General features: G+C 39.4%; 3 protein-coding genes across 5 annotated transcripts in view; 2 read left to right on the forward strand and 1 right to left on the reverse strand.

Moving 5' to 3' along the window:
- The window catches only part of ORMDL1 (ORMDL sphingolipid biosynthesis regulator 1), a 22,660-nt gene extending 19,347 nt beyond the window's left edge, over positions 1 to 3,313 (forward strand). Inside the window, exon 4 of the mRNA XM_072418827.1 lies at positions 862 to 3,313. Coding sequence (XP_072274928.1) covers positions 862 to 997 — 136 coding nt within the window. The 3' untranslated portion in view covers positions 998 to 3,313. The remainder of the gene's footprint in view (positions 1 to 861) is intronic.
- A 3,948-nt stretch (positions 3,314 to 7,261) lies between these two features.
- OSGEPL1 (O-sialoglycoprotein endopeptidase like 1) lies at positions 7,262 to 15,966 on the forward strand. Of its 3 annotated transcripts, none has more exons than XM_072418819.1 (9): positions 7,262 to 7,351; positions 7,612 to 7,714; positions 9,579 to 9,812; positions 11,485 to 11,872; positions 12,256 to 12,460; positions 13,744 to 13,889; positions 14,307 to 14,437; positions 14,788 to 14,859; positions 15,654 to 15,966. In XM_072418819.1, exons 3-9 carry the CDS (start codon positions 9,613 to 9,615, stop codon positions 15,736 to 15,738), a joined length of 1,227 nt encoding a protein of 408 aa, XP_072274920.1. In that variant the 5' UTR covers positions 7,262 to 7,351; positions 7,612 to 7,714; positions 9,579 to 9,612; the 3' UTR covers positions 15,739 to 15,966. The 3 variants fall into 3 exon arrangements, with proteins under 3 accessions (XP_072274920.1, XP_072274922.1, XP_072274921.1); XM_072418821.1 differs by lacking the exon at positions 7,262 to 7,351 and adding an exon at positions 7,436 to 7,452; XM_072418820.1 differs by lacking the exon at positions 7,262 to 7,351 and having other exon boundaries at positions 7,513 to 7,714.
- ANKAR (ankyrin and armadillo repeat containing) overlaps positions 15,172 to 17,180 on the reverse strand; it is a gene marked incomplete in the record, with an annotated part of 42,975 nt that continues 40,966 nt past the window's right edge. Inside the window, 1 exon segment of the mRNA XM_072418815.1 lies at positions 15,172 to 15,590. Coding sequence (XP_072274916.1) covers positions 15,579 to 15,590 — 12 coding nt within the window.

Consider the following 17,180-nt stretch of genomic DNA (forward strand, 5'->3'; position numbering starts at 1 on the left):
ATGAAGGAGGATACCAAGACGGCGTGGGACCCGATCCAGGTACCTTCTGGAGGTAATTACAGATCTGTAAAGGTAAAGATGAGTGAGTTTTTTTTTTTTTTTTTTTTTTTTTTCCAGATTATTTCAGCTTTAAGGAACCGTAACATGGGGGAAAAAGGCTGCATTCCAAAGTAGACTTCTATCACATAACTATCTAGCTGCCCATTAATATTATTTTTTATAAACCGGATTTATTTAGCACCAACATATTACGCAGCGCTGTATGTTAAATAGGGGTTGCAAATGACAGACAGATACAGACGGTGACACAGGAGGAGAGGACCCTGCCCAGAGGAGCTTACAATGCCACCATTCTCTCTATCGCTATATTTCAGAATTACCACTGCCTGAAGAATCTTCACATTTTACACTTACTGCTGTGTTCGCGGCCTGGCACGCCTCTGAGCAATGTGGGCCGCTACTTTGTCTTACAGCAACATAGTGGTTGGCCAAAGGAACCAGATTAGACGGGGGTCCAGCACCCAACACACTTGGAAGTAAAATTTTTCAGCGTTAGTATTTAAATATAGAGAAGAACAGCAATGCAAGCTACCAGTCTGCTAAGTACTTAAAGCCTTCTATCTCATACGTTTTTTTTTTTTCTTTGTTATGTAACGACAGAGTCTTTTTAATGAATGGAAAAGATGTGTCAATACCCTCAGTCATGCTGTCATTGCATTAAAAATGTATGGGCTTTTAAGCACAGATGTGTGAGTGGGTTCTAAAGAAAAGACAGAAATATTCGCTGAACACCTGCAATCTTTAATATCAAACTGTTAACAACGCTCCTTCCTGTTATTCTTGCTTCCTTCCCTTTTATAGGTACTTCCTGACCAGCTTCTACACAAAGTATGATCCGACACACTTCTTTATTAACACGGCTTCGCTTCTCAGTGTCCTTATTCCAAAGTTACCTCAGTTACATGGAGTACGAATTTTTGGCATCAACAAATACTGAACAGGAAATCTGCAGACCAAGAAATACGTTACTTCAAGCGCACATACTTTTGGCTCTGGTTCGCTCTGTTCGGATGGAATGGATAACCGACAAAGCCATTTTAACGATTTCTTACAGTAAAGATCTCATTGCTCCTTCTTGTAAGCTGTTGGATACCATATAGACTTGGAGAAGAAGGAGAGCACCAGATCCGATTCTAAGGGTTTCCTCTCTATGCTGGGCGGGCCCAGCTATGACCCGAAGTTTGCAAATCATACACACAGACTTGTGAAATAAAAGGGTGGTAAAATCTGCTCAAAATATGTCCTTTTATCATTATTTTATCATGTGTAGCAATCCTATTTGTGACATGCAACAGCATTCACTAGCTGACATAATGGTGTGCTGCATGCTGCGTTGATAATGCACTAGTAGTTTTGGTTCCTTTTTTTTGTTGCTGTATTCTTTGTGTACTCCACAATACTTTCTAATTTGCCTGCAAAGCTGTAAGTGATCACTGTATTCTCAGTAGTCATCTGGTAACATACATCAACTGTCGACGCTATACGCTTTTCAGAATTACAAAGAGTCATTTTATTAGAGTTTTGCTTGGTTTTTCCTTTTTGTTTTTCATTTTTTGTAGCGCTGATTACCAGACATTGAATAGCTCTGAGCAGTGGCACAATCTTTGTAGCGTCTAGTTGAAAGAAGAATGTAGAGTAAACCATGGTATTATTTTAGTTTTCTAACTGTAGTACTAGCAGTTGTATTAGAAGCCGGCAATCTTATGGAAGCAGGCTGGATCTGTAGATGGTACAGGAAGAGAAATATGGTACATTTTCAAGCAGCGTGATTTATGTTAGACAAGTATGATCATTTATACAACCTCCTCAGATTCTTTCTGCAATCCTGAAGTTGTCTCAAAGTCCTAAACTCTCCCTTTATTCCCTTACAGAATCTCATTGCCCTAAAAGCCTGCTTAGAGATCTTTTGTTATTCTCCCTTTTGTGCTGTTGCACATGTTTCCTATGCCGTGAGAGTTCAGCAACTGCATGGAAAATGAGGATTGATTGTACTGAGTGAATGAGGGAGGGGGCGTAGTGTTACATATACAATGGTTTTTAGGCTCACAGTACTTCTTCCCTGTTCCTATGGGTCCTTGCAATTGTGACTTCGGTGACACGTTTCTTTGTTGCTAAAAATTACTTGTTGAATAGAGATCTGCCCATTGATTAGTAAATTAGATATATATCTTTCTTCTTTTTTTTTTTTTTTACGGGCAGTTTGCCTGAAAATGTGCGCATGTGGATTCACAGATTCTTCAATTCTTCTCACATCGCACAAATATACATGCCCATCCTGTTGGCCTAAAGTATAAATATGTTATGGAATGTAATAGATTAAATCAGTGTTTCTCAGTCAGGGTTCCTCCACAGGTTGCTGGGGGTTCCTTGAGCAAGGGGCACTTTGTGGCTCCCGGGTCACTTTACCTGACACCAATTTTCTTTTTTCGGCAATCTGTACGTGTGGAATTCTCCGCACTGACCAGCAACGTAAAATACATTCTTCCCACTGTACCACCATAAATAATATAATGTGAGCTGTGGCTATTGTTATTTTTGTCTGGGGTTCCCCAAGACCTGAATGTTTCAAGTGTCAGGAAACGCTGGGTTAGAGTAATCTAGCCAATTGAGGAAAAGGAAACGGCTTCAAAAATTACAGAAAAGCTTAGCTATCCTGAACCAAGCCAATGTATATCACACAATATTGCAGCAGTTCTTTAACTTTTTGACATGGAGGCTGATAGCTGGAACACAAGTGGACGGTTAGGATTTACCTTTGAAGGAAGCACGGCCTCCATTTTTTATTACTCATTCTCAGTATGAAGTTGCAACTATGTGCACCTTGCTACAGTTGTTGACAAGCTATTGCATCAGCAATGTTTCCAATTGTTTGCTAAAGTTAGTATCCTTCTGCAGATATTTGTGTAGGAATGTGTGTATTTGCACATCTGCAATGTATTAAAAATGGATTTTATCCATAGAAAGTCACCTTATAAATAGAAAGGTTTGGGCTTAACCAGTCCTGGGAGCCCACTGAGTTTATTTTATTTTCCATTTCTAGTGAAGAAAGTGTACGCATTTTACTTTAGAAACATTAAAAAGATTTGTTTTAATCCAAACTCTTTGGGAAAGCTAACCCCATATACACAGATTGTAGACATAAATCATGTTTTCATTTGTCATTGTAAAACATTTAGAGATTCTCCCCTTTTTTATATTTTCATTCTTCCAGTGGCTTCTTCAGTTTATTGAATAAATTAACTTTTGCCCTTGATGTGTTTGTGTTTTTTCTTATATTTGATCTATAACAACAGTTTTGTTGTGAATACGTTTTTATTTGCTTGGTGTTGTACAGCAATTCTTTGCAGGTTCTCTTTAAGCTGATATTATTCTGCATATTAATGGCATCTCTCTCCCAAATCTGTACCACTTTTTTCACAAAAAATGTCTTTAGCTGTTGTGGCATTTCATTCTGTTAGGTTTATCACCTTCTTAGGTGGGAAGTAGGGAAGACAGGAAGTGAGGGAAAATCTAACATTTTGATTGGTTATCAGATCACTAGGAAATCTTGCTATTATGGTAAAAAATTACTGGAATTCTGTTAATTTTGGAGAAACTTCCTCATATTTTCTGTTGTGTCTTTAGGACAGGAAGTAATGGGAAATATTTATACAGTTGTGCAGACAGTGAAATAGAACTCAATAGGGGTTTAAACCTTCACTGCCAAATCTAGAGCAGTTTCTAGATGGGTTGGACACTCACCCCATAATAATTCCCAAAATACTGATTATTAGCTCATCAGTACCAAACTAAATCTTACAGCACTGGAACCTTTCAAATTAATAAACTGTTCTGTTATTATCCTCCCCATCCTCTCTTGTGCATACTGCACCCAGTGATCTCCCCAGACCCTTTTAGCTGGGTGCACCACCCAACACTTTTCAATAACCACCCGCCTGTTTTGGGTGGTTACTGAAAAGTTGTATCACAATACAGAGGCTGCCACCCACCTACAGCTTCTTCCCACCCAGCTTAAAAAAAACATTATGGGGAGAATACTGTGCACCTCTAATATCTTCCTGTCTGCCATAAATGGGACAGTTATCACAACGGCTTCACAGTAAAGAAGCAAACATGCCCTTTACCATTTCTACATTAATAGCATGGGAGCTTCAAGATTCTGGGTGCTCAGTTCTGGAGAATACCCCAGGGCATTTATTTATTCTCCATGTACTTTCCAGTCATGTGGTCTGTTCAATAATGTAAATGTAACAACAGGTGTACTTAAAGGGGACCTCGTGCATAAACATCCCAGCTTTTGGGCACATTTCCTTAGTAAGGCTACGTGCACACGTGCAATAATTATTGGAAACTAACGACCGTTCGTCAGATAATCGTTAACAAAAAAAAGCGCACAACGACATCGAGGAATGTTGCTGGAAACAAACGACTGTCCCAGCGGATCTGATTGGGCGACGATCGTTTGCTATCTATTGTGTGTACGGTCGTTCAGTGAGCGTGGATTGTCCTGTGGAACACTTTCTCCTGTACATGCCACTTCCTGCATCGTTAAAATGATTGTATCTAGCGTGTGTACATTATTGGTGGATTTGAACGATCGTATCGTTACAGCATGTACAGAATTGTGCACCATACGATCGTTCAAAATAATCATTGATTGGTCATTAATCTTGGTTTTCCAATGATAATTATTGCTCATGTATACATAGCCCAAGGGTGACACCTCACTGTGGAATGCTAGCACAGCTGAGAATCTTCTGTGAGATTTTTGGAATCCTAGGTAAAGTCATCCTCCACTAGATGATGTAGCTAGAAGCCTTAATGCAGGTTAAATAACTTTTCTCCTATTGCTTGTCCCCTCTCTGCCCATAAAAAAACAGTTTTGGCTAGAGTTACACTTTTCTGTTTTCCATTTCTGCTTTATAAAACATACTTTTTGGGACATGTTGGCAAACTAAGCCTAAAGGACAACTCCAGCCACCAGGAACAAAATGGAAATAGTACTGAAATAAAAAATGTCCATTGCTGCTACTCCATCCCCATAAGATGAATCTATCCACAGTGAAAACTGAAGCTCCATTAAACTTTCACAGACACACATTCTCTCCTTCACTAACCGGTGAACACTTTTTATTCTTTGAAAGGCCAAGGAGAGAAAGGGGAGTACAAACGGATGTGAATGAGAGGCGAAACTGCCCATGGTGTACATTCTACTATAGAATTGATCTAATTAAAAAAAAAAAAGCATTGTGATATAAATATTCCTATAGTTAAACCAAACCCTCAAGATCACCTCCACATATTCCTGATGCAGGAGTAAGCACGGCTGTGCCCGAGTCCCGGTTCTGCTGCCAGTAGTATGCTGCTGCTGCTCCAGGTATGGAATCTCAGTGGGAGGATACATGAGCAATGTCTCCAGAGACACCGGCCTCCACCTCAGTCACTGGCTCCCCTCACATAGACCGGGATAAGTCAGGTACACCGACCTCAGAAATAGCTGCCAACAACAAAACCAATCACTCCCAAAATGTCCAACATGAGAAACGTTAATGCAGAAGGGGGACAATTTAATGAAAGATGGGAAAGTGACTATATGTTCATGAAGACAAAGGTTCTTATTTTCAGGTTTATACACGAGGATGGCATGTGATATGGTGTCTCAGGGTGAGGAAGGATCTATACTTCTACTAATACAATGTATCAGAATAAAAAGATCTGCCCACCACTGAGCTATGTTTTATATTTCAGCCCCTTATGTGATTTGAGTTTAATACCCTAGTAATTAGGGAAATCCACCAGGCCCATAATTTTGGGTCCAATCATTTTATTATGATGTATCTAGGATTCTTTTTTATAGTAGGTTGCCTATTTATTACCAAGTGGGGATCACATATGGTTAAAGTGTTGAAGTGACAGCCAAACACCCTAAAATAGAGCTAGGATGTGCTTTATAGCTACATTTTCAGTATAAAAATCAATACTTAGAGTAACCGGTCACTGAAATGAATTCCTATTGAAAGGCTTCAGAAGACCGATTGTCTGAACCAGAAGTAGTGGGGAGGAAGAGGGCAGGTATAGAATCCTCTGTAATATTAGATCACCTACAGATGAAAGGGAGTTTTACATTCTGCCTATTCTATAACATTTATTATTATGACCTAGCCTGGAGTTTTATTTTAACGCATTTCACCTTAGAATCAAATTCAAGCTCCTGTGCGTTGCCTTCAAATCCCTCCACAGTTCTTGCCCCACTTACCTTTCTGATCTGATAGAAAAATACTCCCCCGGCCGCTCTCTCCGCTCCTCCAATGACCTACAAATGACTTCCTCACTCATAACCTCCTCACATGCACGGCTCCAAGACTTTTCTAGAGCTACCCCAACTCTCTGGAATGGCCTTTTGGACTTGCTCCTACTTTCTGCTCATTTAAGAAAGCCCTCAAAACCCACTTTTTCAGACTCACCTACCCATCTTCCTCTGTCTCTTAAATCTTCACTATTTCCCACCACTCCATACCCCCCTCCTATTGTGTGATACTTCCCCTACATACTTGTAAGCTCTTCGGGGCAGGGTCCTCTGCTCCTGTGTCATTGTCTGTATTCATCTGTCATTTGCAACCCCTATTTAATGTACAGCGCTGCGTAATATGTTAGCGCTATATAAATCCTGTTTATTAATAAAAAAAAAATATATAAAAACGCATGTAAAGACAAAACTTTTACGTTGTGGAGTAGAGAAATGTAAACTCTTGTATGCGTCCTGCAGGGGAGATTTCCCTCTTGTTCAGGAGGTGAGGAAATACTCCAAAATAAGAGGAAGTCTTTATATCATCTGTCATTCAGTGGATTTTCATTACTTTTTTGTTCTCATAAACTCTAAAATTCTTTCTGACTCAGCAGAGATGGTGACCAGTATCAGTATTGGGAAGAATGGGATAGTGACTTGAAATAAAACCTGTCAGCTATTATATTTAGAAGGAGGTGAGTATTTGAAGCTTTCATAGATCATTTATAGCTGAACTCCACCACATCCTCTGTTTATGTAAGCCATGACTGGATCAGTAATAAACAGAGCAGTCACAAGGGGGCGCTGTGTGCAAAGCATTGAATGGGCTGACATCCTTTTTGTGCGTCCTTTCTGCTCACTTAGTGACGCTCTGACAAGAACTATAGGGGAGGGCTCACGGGCTGAGCAATATCCAATCACAGAGATAGGATATTTTATTGACAGTTGATTGAGCCAATCGGGGGGATATCAGTGAATGTACCGCATTACAGCAGTGTTTATATGGTGAGTAAAGGTTGTGACTTTGTGTCATGAAATAGAAATATAACTTATATGATTCTGTTACTTTTCTTCATAGTGCTATCAGTGAACAATACGTTTTCCACGTAAGTGGTAAAGCCCCCCCTGTTGAATACTGCTTTTAGCTGCATGTGAATATACATATGTCCTAAGTCTGCTACAGAAAAACTTTGAAACATCAAACTTTATTTGTAACAATCTTTACAAAACCATTTACTCACAGTCCATTTTTTGTTTTTGCACAGATCCAATAATCTGTAGATCTTCATGGAGCAGATCAGCCTGGGATTTGAGGAATGGGCAGATAAAGAGGAACCCTGAGCCTGATGTATTGTGTGAGCGGTTCAGGTAAGGTTTTTAGATGTCTTTGGTTCTAAAATAAGTACGGACAATCTTTGTTAGCGGAATAGCTTCAGTCGTTTTGGAATTCTGCAATTTAAGTTCTGATTTATGTGTGCACCATTGCCTGGTCACTGTGTCCTATAATCATAGGAGTCGGGGCTTGGATCAGCATTCCATGTGACACCACACGGAGAGGAAATAAAGGAAACCTTCCAAAGGCAATGACCAAAAGGTGTCTTTTTTTTACTTAAAGCGGAACTAAACTAAAAATAACAAATTACACCTTTTATCCAGCAGATCCCTCGATGGCACTGGTCCTTCCCACGATCCGGTCCCATGTCGTCCTGGAATTCCTCTTCGTTCCAGCACAAAGGAAGCGCCGGGTGCCGCCATCTTCAATATTCTCTTTCGTCTTGTACATCACCTGATCTTGCACCGAGTAGGTGTGAGATCAGGTGATGTAGCCGTTGTGAAGGGGAAAAAAAGCCAATCTCACTGCGCATCCGTTAGATCGGCATCTCTTTCCCCTTGATAGAAAAAATGACCCTTTACGCATGCGCAGAAGAGGCAGTCTGAGCCTCCCGGGATGCATGACATAGATATCCTGGGATGCTTTGCACTCCCATTAAGTATACGCAGCAAACATGATTTAAAGGAGTGGTTCTGTAGGGTGTTGCACTTAAAGTAAAGTACCGGTAAGTTTTTTTTATTTAGAAGGGTTGTCTACCCTTCTATGTAAAGTAAAAATGTTGAGTTTAGTTCTGCTTTAAGGTAAAAATGTACTTCCAGTGTACCGGTGCCAATATCTTCTCCTGGGTCTTCCTCCAGGTTTAAGATCTTCAGTCACCCTAATTGGCAAAACAGGTAGTCCCCGGGTTACATACGAGACAGGGACTGTAGGTTTGTTCTTAAGTTGAATTTGTATGTAAGTGGGAACAGGTACATTATTTTAATAAATACAATTGGGACAGATGTTTGTCTTAACATATTATTAGGCAGCATGGTGTCAGTTACTGTATAAAATTCTCACTGTGAGTTAATCACAAACAAAACTTTATGGAGCCTAGACATACATTAGGCTTTATGGAGCCTAGACAAGCTGTGCTTTGATATGCAAAAAAACAACAACTGCAGAGTTTGTCCTGGTCATTGAAGAGTTACAAGAGGCTGCAGAAAGAGCTCAGATCCCACCCCCCCAAGATCATCCACAACCTCAGCTGTGTTTAGCAAAAGATTTCTCCTGCAAGTCATGCAAACCGCCCCACTTCCTCAAATAAGCCGCCGTCCTGCACATGAGTGAGCAGGAAAGCACATTCCTATCTAGGAAGCGTCCGTATGTCGGATGTCCTTAACTCGGGGACTTCCTGTACACAAAAAACATGACTGTCACTCATTCATACTGGAGTTTATTCATCCCAGCACCCAGGACTTACACGCACATGCACAGGGTAAGTGATGATGAAGATTGTGAACAGAAATGTAAGAAGCTTATATTGCAGACATAGTACATTCTTATGCAATAAAAGGCTTTCTTCAAATGAGGCCCAAAGAGACAAAATCAGAAACCCCTTTGAAGAGATGTTATTGTCAGAGTGCAGGACGGGTCAGCACCCTCACATTCCAGGCATCACTACACTGATCACTGACAGACAGAAACATAATATTGATGGGGAAGGGGGAAATAATGTAAGTGAGCTTAACAAACTCAAACATAACATTTTCAGAATAAAAAAGAGCCATATTGGCACCTTGGTCTTTTTATTGCTGATAGATCATTTTAAATAAAACTTGTTTTAACCTAATGATAATACTCGGTTTTTGCTAACAAACTTTGTTGCAGAAGTGTATTAACATTTTATTTTTGTTTTAGATTTTCCTCCAGGTGTGGCTGAACACAGAAAAGGATGGCTCGATTCATTTATAACATGCACAGGACTCCCCTTGCTATGTACAAGGGATTTATATCAGTACGCTCTATGCTGACCGGCCCCAGAGTAGTTCTGGGTATAGAAACAAGCTGCGATGACACTGGGGCTGCAGTCGTAGATGAACATGGAAAAATACTTGGAGAAGCCCTTCTGTCTCAGATAGATGTTCACTTGAAGTGAGTAGTGTTTCAGTTATGGGTGCCAAACTAAAAAATGTGTTGTTATAGAGTTACCTTGGTTATGTACCAGCTAAAAGCTGAAGTTTAGTTGTTTTAGAGTTAACCTGTTACCTAAACAGTTCTTCTAAGCTTTCACTGGAAAATGGCTGCTCCGTGGTTACTGTCAGTTAAAATTTCACGTTAAAACAGTCGGGAACCTGGGTATATAGACAGCTGAAGGGGCATCAAAATCATGATTTTTACTTTTAATAGGCTAGACTACACTTCTCTTATTTCATGAGTCTCCTTTTTTGGTCCTGTTTACAGTTTATAGCAGATTTAATCAAATAAAAAGAAGAGGAAATATGGGCTTACGTAGCCCAACACGTTTCACTCACATGAGCTTCCTCAAGGTATCCCTTGAGATTGTGTACTGTAACAAAAATATATATATAGTGCATACAATATATTGTGATTAAAGTAAAACATCCATCAATATCACCATAAATGTAAATGGTTTAACTACACTTACTTGTTCACCAATAGTGTGTAGGACTGATTAGAGCATTGCGTCAAAGTACAGTGAGAGTAAGTAAATGTTCTAGGACAGAGTTGTCCAATATAAACAAAGAATCTAAATAGGAAAGAACAAAAAAAAACTAATAAGATAATATATGAAACTTTTTTACATGCCGTTGTGTCACAGTTTATAGCATCCAATGCCAATCATGTAGGGAGCAAGGGCAGAAGCTTGATTCATAAATGTATCTGGTCTTTATACCGAATTTATCAGTCTTGCTGATATCTGGAGCTAGCGGGAACCAGCTGTGCTTGCCAGGTATGCATTACAAAGTGTATAGCTGAGGTCCGTCTATGGAGTGCTATAGCATTCTAAGAGTGGTAAAAGAGAGTTTGGAATTATTATTATTATTATTAAACAGGATTTATATAGCGCCAACATATTACGCAGCGCTGTACATTAAATAGGAATGGCTAACAATGTCTGTCTGAAAGCCCAGATCAGGGTAACATAATATGGGCAGTGGCATCACAACACAATTGCAGCAATTCTCCCACTTGGGGGCCACCACCGCTCAGAATTTACACTGGAGATGGAACCTTCACGTGACATCAACTGGGGGTTCATCCATAAACCTATATTGCATACTTTCTGTCTATAGACGGACCTTATACACGGCACATTTAAAAGTTTCCCTGCAAGTATCGGGGAGATATTTTCGTCTGTTTGCCTCAGCATTGTCAGCTCCCACATTTCCACCTAATGTAAGCACTAAGACAGCTTAGTAAATGGATGTGGCCTGGACGATGAGGTAGCCATTAGAGACCTATGCATTGTACACCCAGAAAAAAAATACTACATATTTGCTTGGCTGCAGTGAGACATTTGTGAAAAATTAAACCTAACTAAAGCTGGTCCAATATTCTAGTTTAATGCTTTATAAATCATCGATCCTTATGGGACATTTACAGCTTGCATGTCTCAATATAATAGAGTTAAAAAGCCAGGCCACTAGCATTCTTGGAAGGAAGCCATCAAAGGCAGCCCTATTTGTATACTTTAAACTTAATCAAAGCACAAAATTCAATTACATTCTTCTTTCACCTAATGTTCTTTTTCTGCATACAGCTCTCTAAATTGAGATTTGCTTTCTTTTCCCTATCATTACAGGACAGGTGGTATTATTCCACCAGTTGCACAGAAGCTTCACCAAGACAATATCGATAGAGTTGTTAAAGAAGCCATCATTTCTAGTGGGATCTCAGTAAATAACCTTTCAGCTATTGCCACAACAGTGAAGCCTGGCATGGCACTGAGTCTTGGAGTTGGTCTTACATACAGTTTAAATTTGGTGAAACAATATAAGAAACCTTTTATACCTATACACCACATGGAAGCTCATGCCTTGACTGCACGGTTGTTGCATCCAGTGGGATTCCCTTTCTTGGTACTGCTGATTTCAGGAGGACATTGCCTTTTGGCTGTAGTTAATGGCGTATCAGATTTTTTGCTGCTTGGACAGTCATTAGATGAAGCACCGGGTGAATCATTGGACAAGGTAAACAAATTATGTGCTGCCAATGTGAAATGCATGGGAAAACATAGGAGCTGCATCTCTATTCGGGGACTACTTAACATATTCCTATTCATGCTGCCTGAATGCACAGTGCATCATTAATGCTTCATTCATTAGGAGCACGGATTTATAATTCAAATTTATTATTTGTATTCCTCTACAATATGTTAAACTCACATTCTTGTTCATATTTTACACAGAATTTTGTATTCTTTTGCTAGATAGGCTTTCTTTCTAAACTTGTAAAACCCATTCCCTAGTTCTAAGAAGCATTAATACATATACATCTCAGCCATGAATTAGTTGTTGGAAACCAGCTAGATTTTCTTATAATGACAATTTATTATATTTGTATTCTGTTTCAGGTTGCCAGACGCCTTTCACTGATCAAACACCCTGACTGCTCTTCTATGAGTGGGGGACAAGCAATAGAGCACTTGTCTCAGTTTGGGGATAGGAATTTTTGTAAAGAAATTCGACCAATGTCACAACATCAGGACTGCAACTTCTCCTTTGCTGGTCTTCGAAACTACTTTAATTGTACTATTGAAAAAATGGAAAACGTGGAAGGTAAGGAGAAGTTAAACATTTAGATCATTTGTAACTTTCAGAGAAATAAAATTATTTTTTGTGGTAGGATAAGGCAGTGTACACATGTTCATTTTTTGTCATTGGAAACACTCTTTCCAAAAATGACACTTGAACCAACAAGCGCTGTACACACAGTGTTGTTCTGTTATATGGAAGGTGGGGGGAACAAATGGCACCCCGCTGTATTCTTCTCCTTTGACTTGTACGGCAGTTGCTTACCGTTGGTCGTTCATGGATTCGTCAGGACGGATCCATGAATAACGTCGGTGACCACTGCACAAGTCAGATTCTCACCCAAGATGAGCCTTAATGTGCGTAGCGGGCGAGATTCATCTGGCATGTGTACATAGCCTAAACGCCAGTCTCTTTACACTAAGCATGTTAGGAAATGCAGTGTTTGTATGCTAAATAGCATCTTAAGCGACACTTGGGGAATCTTGATATTTATCTTGCTTACAATACTATGAAGATTATCCAGGCAGATTACCTATGAGAATAAACTAGTCCTCATGGAAGATATAATAGAATTATTTGGGTAGATTTGGAAAACAAAGCCAACAAAAGGAAGCATTGCAGCCCAATACATTTTATTGATATATATTGGCAGCCATGACTTCCACACAGTGATCTGAAAGGTAGCACAAAAGACCAATTGCTTTATTACAAAGATTGTGCCGCACTGTGTTTATACTCATGCACACGTGCAATAATTATCGTTGGAAACGAACAATTAACCACCAATCGTTTAGTAACCATTAAAAAAAAAAGGGCACAATGACAGGCCAACAACGCCGATGAACAAGGAATGTCGCTGGAAACAAACGACATCCTGGCCGATCCGTTTGGGCAACGATTGTTTACTATCTATAGTGTGTACGCAGTGATCATAGAAAAAGCATGCAAGGTGCAAAGTGTGTATGCATGCATAATGTCTTTGGAGAAGCTCCCAGGTGCTGACCCTAGAAAAATCATACATATGAATAGCTGCCTCATAGTGTTTTAGGTCTGCAACTAACAACAATTAGTAAACAGGAAACTGTCAGGATTAAAGAAACTAACTAAACCTTCAGTGATGTCCAGAGCTCTCTCACCACCACTGTTGTCTCCCACTATCATGAATGTCAATATATTTATTCTTCTCAGAATATACTGAAATTGTACACAGAGTTGCATTATTTCTGTAAGTATGTAGAAGAATCTCCAAAACATGAAATAAAATTGTCCAGGCAGAGAAATGGTTAATAACACTCTTTATCCAACAGGTATAGAAAAGGGAGCTGTTCTTTCATGTGCAGCTGACATTGCAGCTTCCTTCCAGCATGCTGTGGCCCACCATATCATCAAGCGAACACAAAGAGCTATTGTGTTCTGCAAGCAAGAAAAACTTTTACCAACTAATGCATCCTTGGTAAGTCAGCTGGTCAATCCGTCTCCATGATTTCAACCCCCCTCCTGTTTTGTCAGTAATTCTGGCAAACATTTTTTTTGTCAGTAATTCTGGCAAACAAAAATATGTCTTCTCTTCAATCTTCCATCACTGTACTGCCCCCCACTACTGCTGTTATTTTAAATTTTGTTCAGTATTTAGTTCTGATTGTATTTTTGTACAAATACACATGCCTTACATCCCTATTTCTTTCGAATGGGCTGCCAATTACCAGAATGCACCAATGCCAACTAGGACTGAGAAAATGTACATTTTCCTAAAGCTGGGACTTACAGCCTTAAAAATGCTCCCTATTTTATCCCTACACCTGAGAATGCAGTATGGCTGACATTGTTCTTGTTATATCATTAATACTGAATGTGTTTATTCCCCTTCTAGGTTGTGTCTGGAGGTGTTGCCAGTAACGGATATATTCGTAAAATGCTGCAAAATTTAACAGATAGTATGGACATGTCATTGTTCTGTCCACCCGCACGGCTCTGCACGGACAATGGTGTCATGATTGCTTGGTGAGTTTTCATATCGTTTATATTTTTGTAGTAAAGTTTAAGCCATGCTTTAACTTTAGATGGCAGACAGATTAGAACACATGTCTGGGTTTTATTATCAAAGGTTACAAAGGTTTCCTTACACTTTCTATCCCACTAATAATGGTTTTACCAAGCAGGAAGTGAGGAATGTTTTTTGTTATATTTCACTTTGCTATGTAATACTTGTCTACATGTTGTGTTGAATACTGATGCATAACATATTGATGTTTTTTTACTGTAAATATTTGGATATTATAAATTACTTTACTTTTTGTAATATATTTTTTGATTCCCATTTCTCACCCTTCCCTTATTCCTTACTTCTATAGGAATGGCATTGAGAGGTTGCGTGTTGGTGCCGGGATTCTCAATGATCCATTGGATTTTCGTTATGAGCCCAGGTAAGATGCACAAACCACACAGCCCGTGGGAAGAAATATACATATAAAATAAGAATAGAATATATATTTAGGATTTTCATAGCAAGCAAAAAGCACAGTAGCTACAGGAAGATGGGGACAGAACATTGTCACAATATGATAGGAAGTGTCTGAGCGAAGACCCTCATGGCAGGATCGGCTGGTATTGTTTTGTTAAATGCTGCAGATTTAAAAAATTAATAACCACTTGGCTGCCTAAAACTTTGAATTTGATATACACAGAATATAGATGCATTGCATGTGTATGGCGCAGAAAAGAATCCACACATAACATTTTATCCACATTGTAAGTATTCATAAATCAGGATAACAGACCGTAAACCTTCAATTGAGATCTGCCCCATGCAGTAATGAAGCCCATCAATCATCATAAGATCTGAGTGATTCTTTTATACATAGAAATCATAAAATTACAATCCAAAATTACATATCAGATTTTCAGCGTTTACATGGCTCTCCTTAACATTGTCTGCATAATGATTTGTCATGATGATGTTTAGTCAGATGAAGTCAGTCTTGGATAAGTTAGATCTCCATCCTCCTGCTGGGACTTTTAGGTATTCTATCATAACTTGATTGTTCAGACAGGAAGTATGGCATCTCATCCTCATTATGGCAGCAGCATTTAGTCAGACCTGGAAATGTAGGGATCTCACCAGTAATGTCTCGGAGACCAAATATTAAAATGAATTCTGTGTGAACATTAATAGAAAAGACTGTAAACTGTTACAAAAAAACGTGTTTTTCCTTTGCAGAGCTCCTCTTGGAACAGACATTTCAGAACAAGTTCGGAGAGCTTCAATCAAGCTAGCTCCTCTTAAAAGAAAAAACTTTTTATAAAAGCAGATTGAAAACAATTTTATATAATGTATATATCATAAAGGAGACCTCCGTTACTGCTGCAGTGGGAATAAGCTGATGCAAAGTAAACCAATGTCCTTTATCTGCTTATTACCCCCTGGAGTGCACCACTTCCTCTAATGACACGATGATCTGTGACATTTAATGTTTATTTTATTACAAATTGTCTTATTTTTGTAAACTGTAATAAATTTGTTTGGCATACTACTGAAAGCAGTAATGTTTCAAATTATGAGTTCCTATATTAGTATTGTTATGTGAGAAGCACACTTTTTACTGGATTTGACATATGTCAAAAATCCTTAACAATATGCAAAATGTTTCTACTGGGGAAACAAACACAAAAAACAGAGGAAACAAAAACAAAGGTATACACAGCACTTTACCATTGCAGGGTTCTCCCCAGGCCCTTTCAGCTGGGCGCACCACCCGGCACTTTTCAGCACCCACCCAACAGTTTTTGGGTGGTTACTAAAGAGTTTGGTCACAATACAGGGGCTGCCACCCACCTACAAATTCTTCCCACCCGGCTTAAAAAAAATTCTGGGTTGAGCACTGCATTGGTGAACCAGCACAAAAAAGGCAAAGTGTTGAAGCACACAGAGTACCGACTCTAGCCACAGATTTGCAAGTGACATCCATTAGACTCTGATCATCCTCCTGCAAACTGAACCTTGCTGCTGGGTCTGTAGAGTAGAATACCCCTGGGCTCTGCAGCTGGCATGAGGCATTACTGTACTTCGCCCATACAATTGTGTATTGTTGGCAGGAGAGATCAGAGTGCCTCTCAGTTCTGTATCCTGCACTATAGATTGGGTTGACTCTGCAGCAAGTTTTAGTTGCTGATTTTGTGTATTCTACTGTCCCTTCCAATTGCTGCTACACCAACCATACTGGGTGTTTCCTTCAACCCTCTGCCCAATAACCTGACACACATTATCCTTGCAGAGCAGGTTCTCAGGTTCAACTTCCTTATCAGCAAAGATTGAGCAGCAAAATAGTGAAATCACCAAATCTAGCAGTCACAGGCAGCTGGGCATCTTAGCTATGAGGCTGTTAGTACAGGTGTGCTTAGGCACAGTTACATGTCATAAGGTGCACTGAGGAATTCTGCTTAGGCATAAATTACCATTTCTAGAGGAAATGTGAAATCTTTATTCATTAAGACTAATTTATTAAAGCTTCCTAAGGCTGGAGAGAATACACTTTCATCAGTGAAGCTGGCTGATCCAGCAAACCTAGAATTAATTTCTCCAAAGTCATTTGCTAGCAAATGTTTTGAATCCTTGACCAGATCCATTCCAGGTTTGCTGGATCACCCATCTTCACTGATGAAAGTGTATCCTCTCCAGCTTTGTAGAGCTTTAATAAATCAGGCCCATTAAGTTTAGGTCCACTTTTACCACTGCTAGGATTTTGAC

Source organism: Pyxicephalus adspersus, chromosome 7 (genome assembly GCF_032062135.1).
Source record: "Pyxicephalus adspersus chromosome 7, UCB_Pads_2.0, whole genome shotgun sequence".
Taxonomy (NCBI): Eukaryota; Metazoa; Chordata; class Amphibia; order Anura; family Pyxicephalidae; genus Pyxicephalus; species Pyxicephalus adspersus.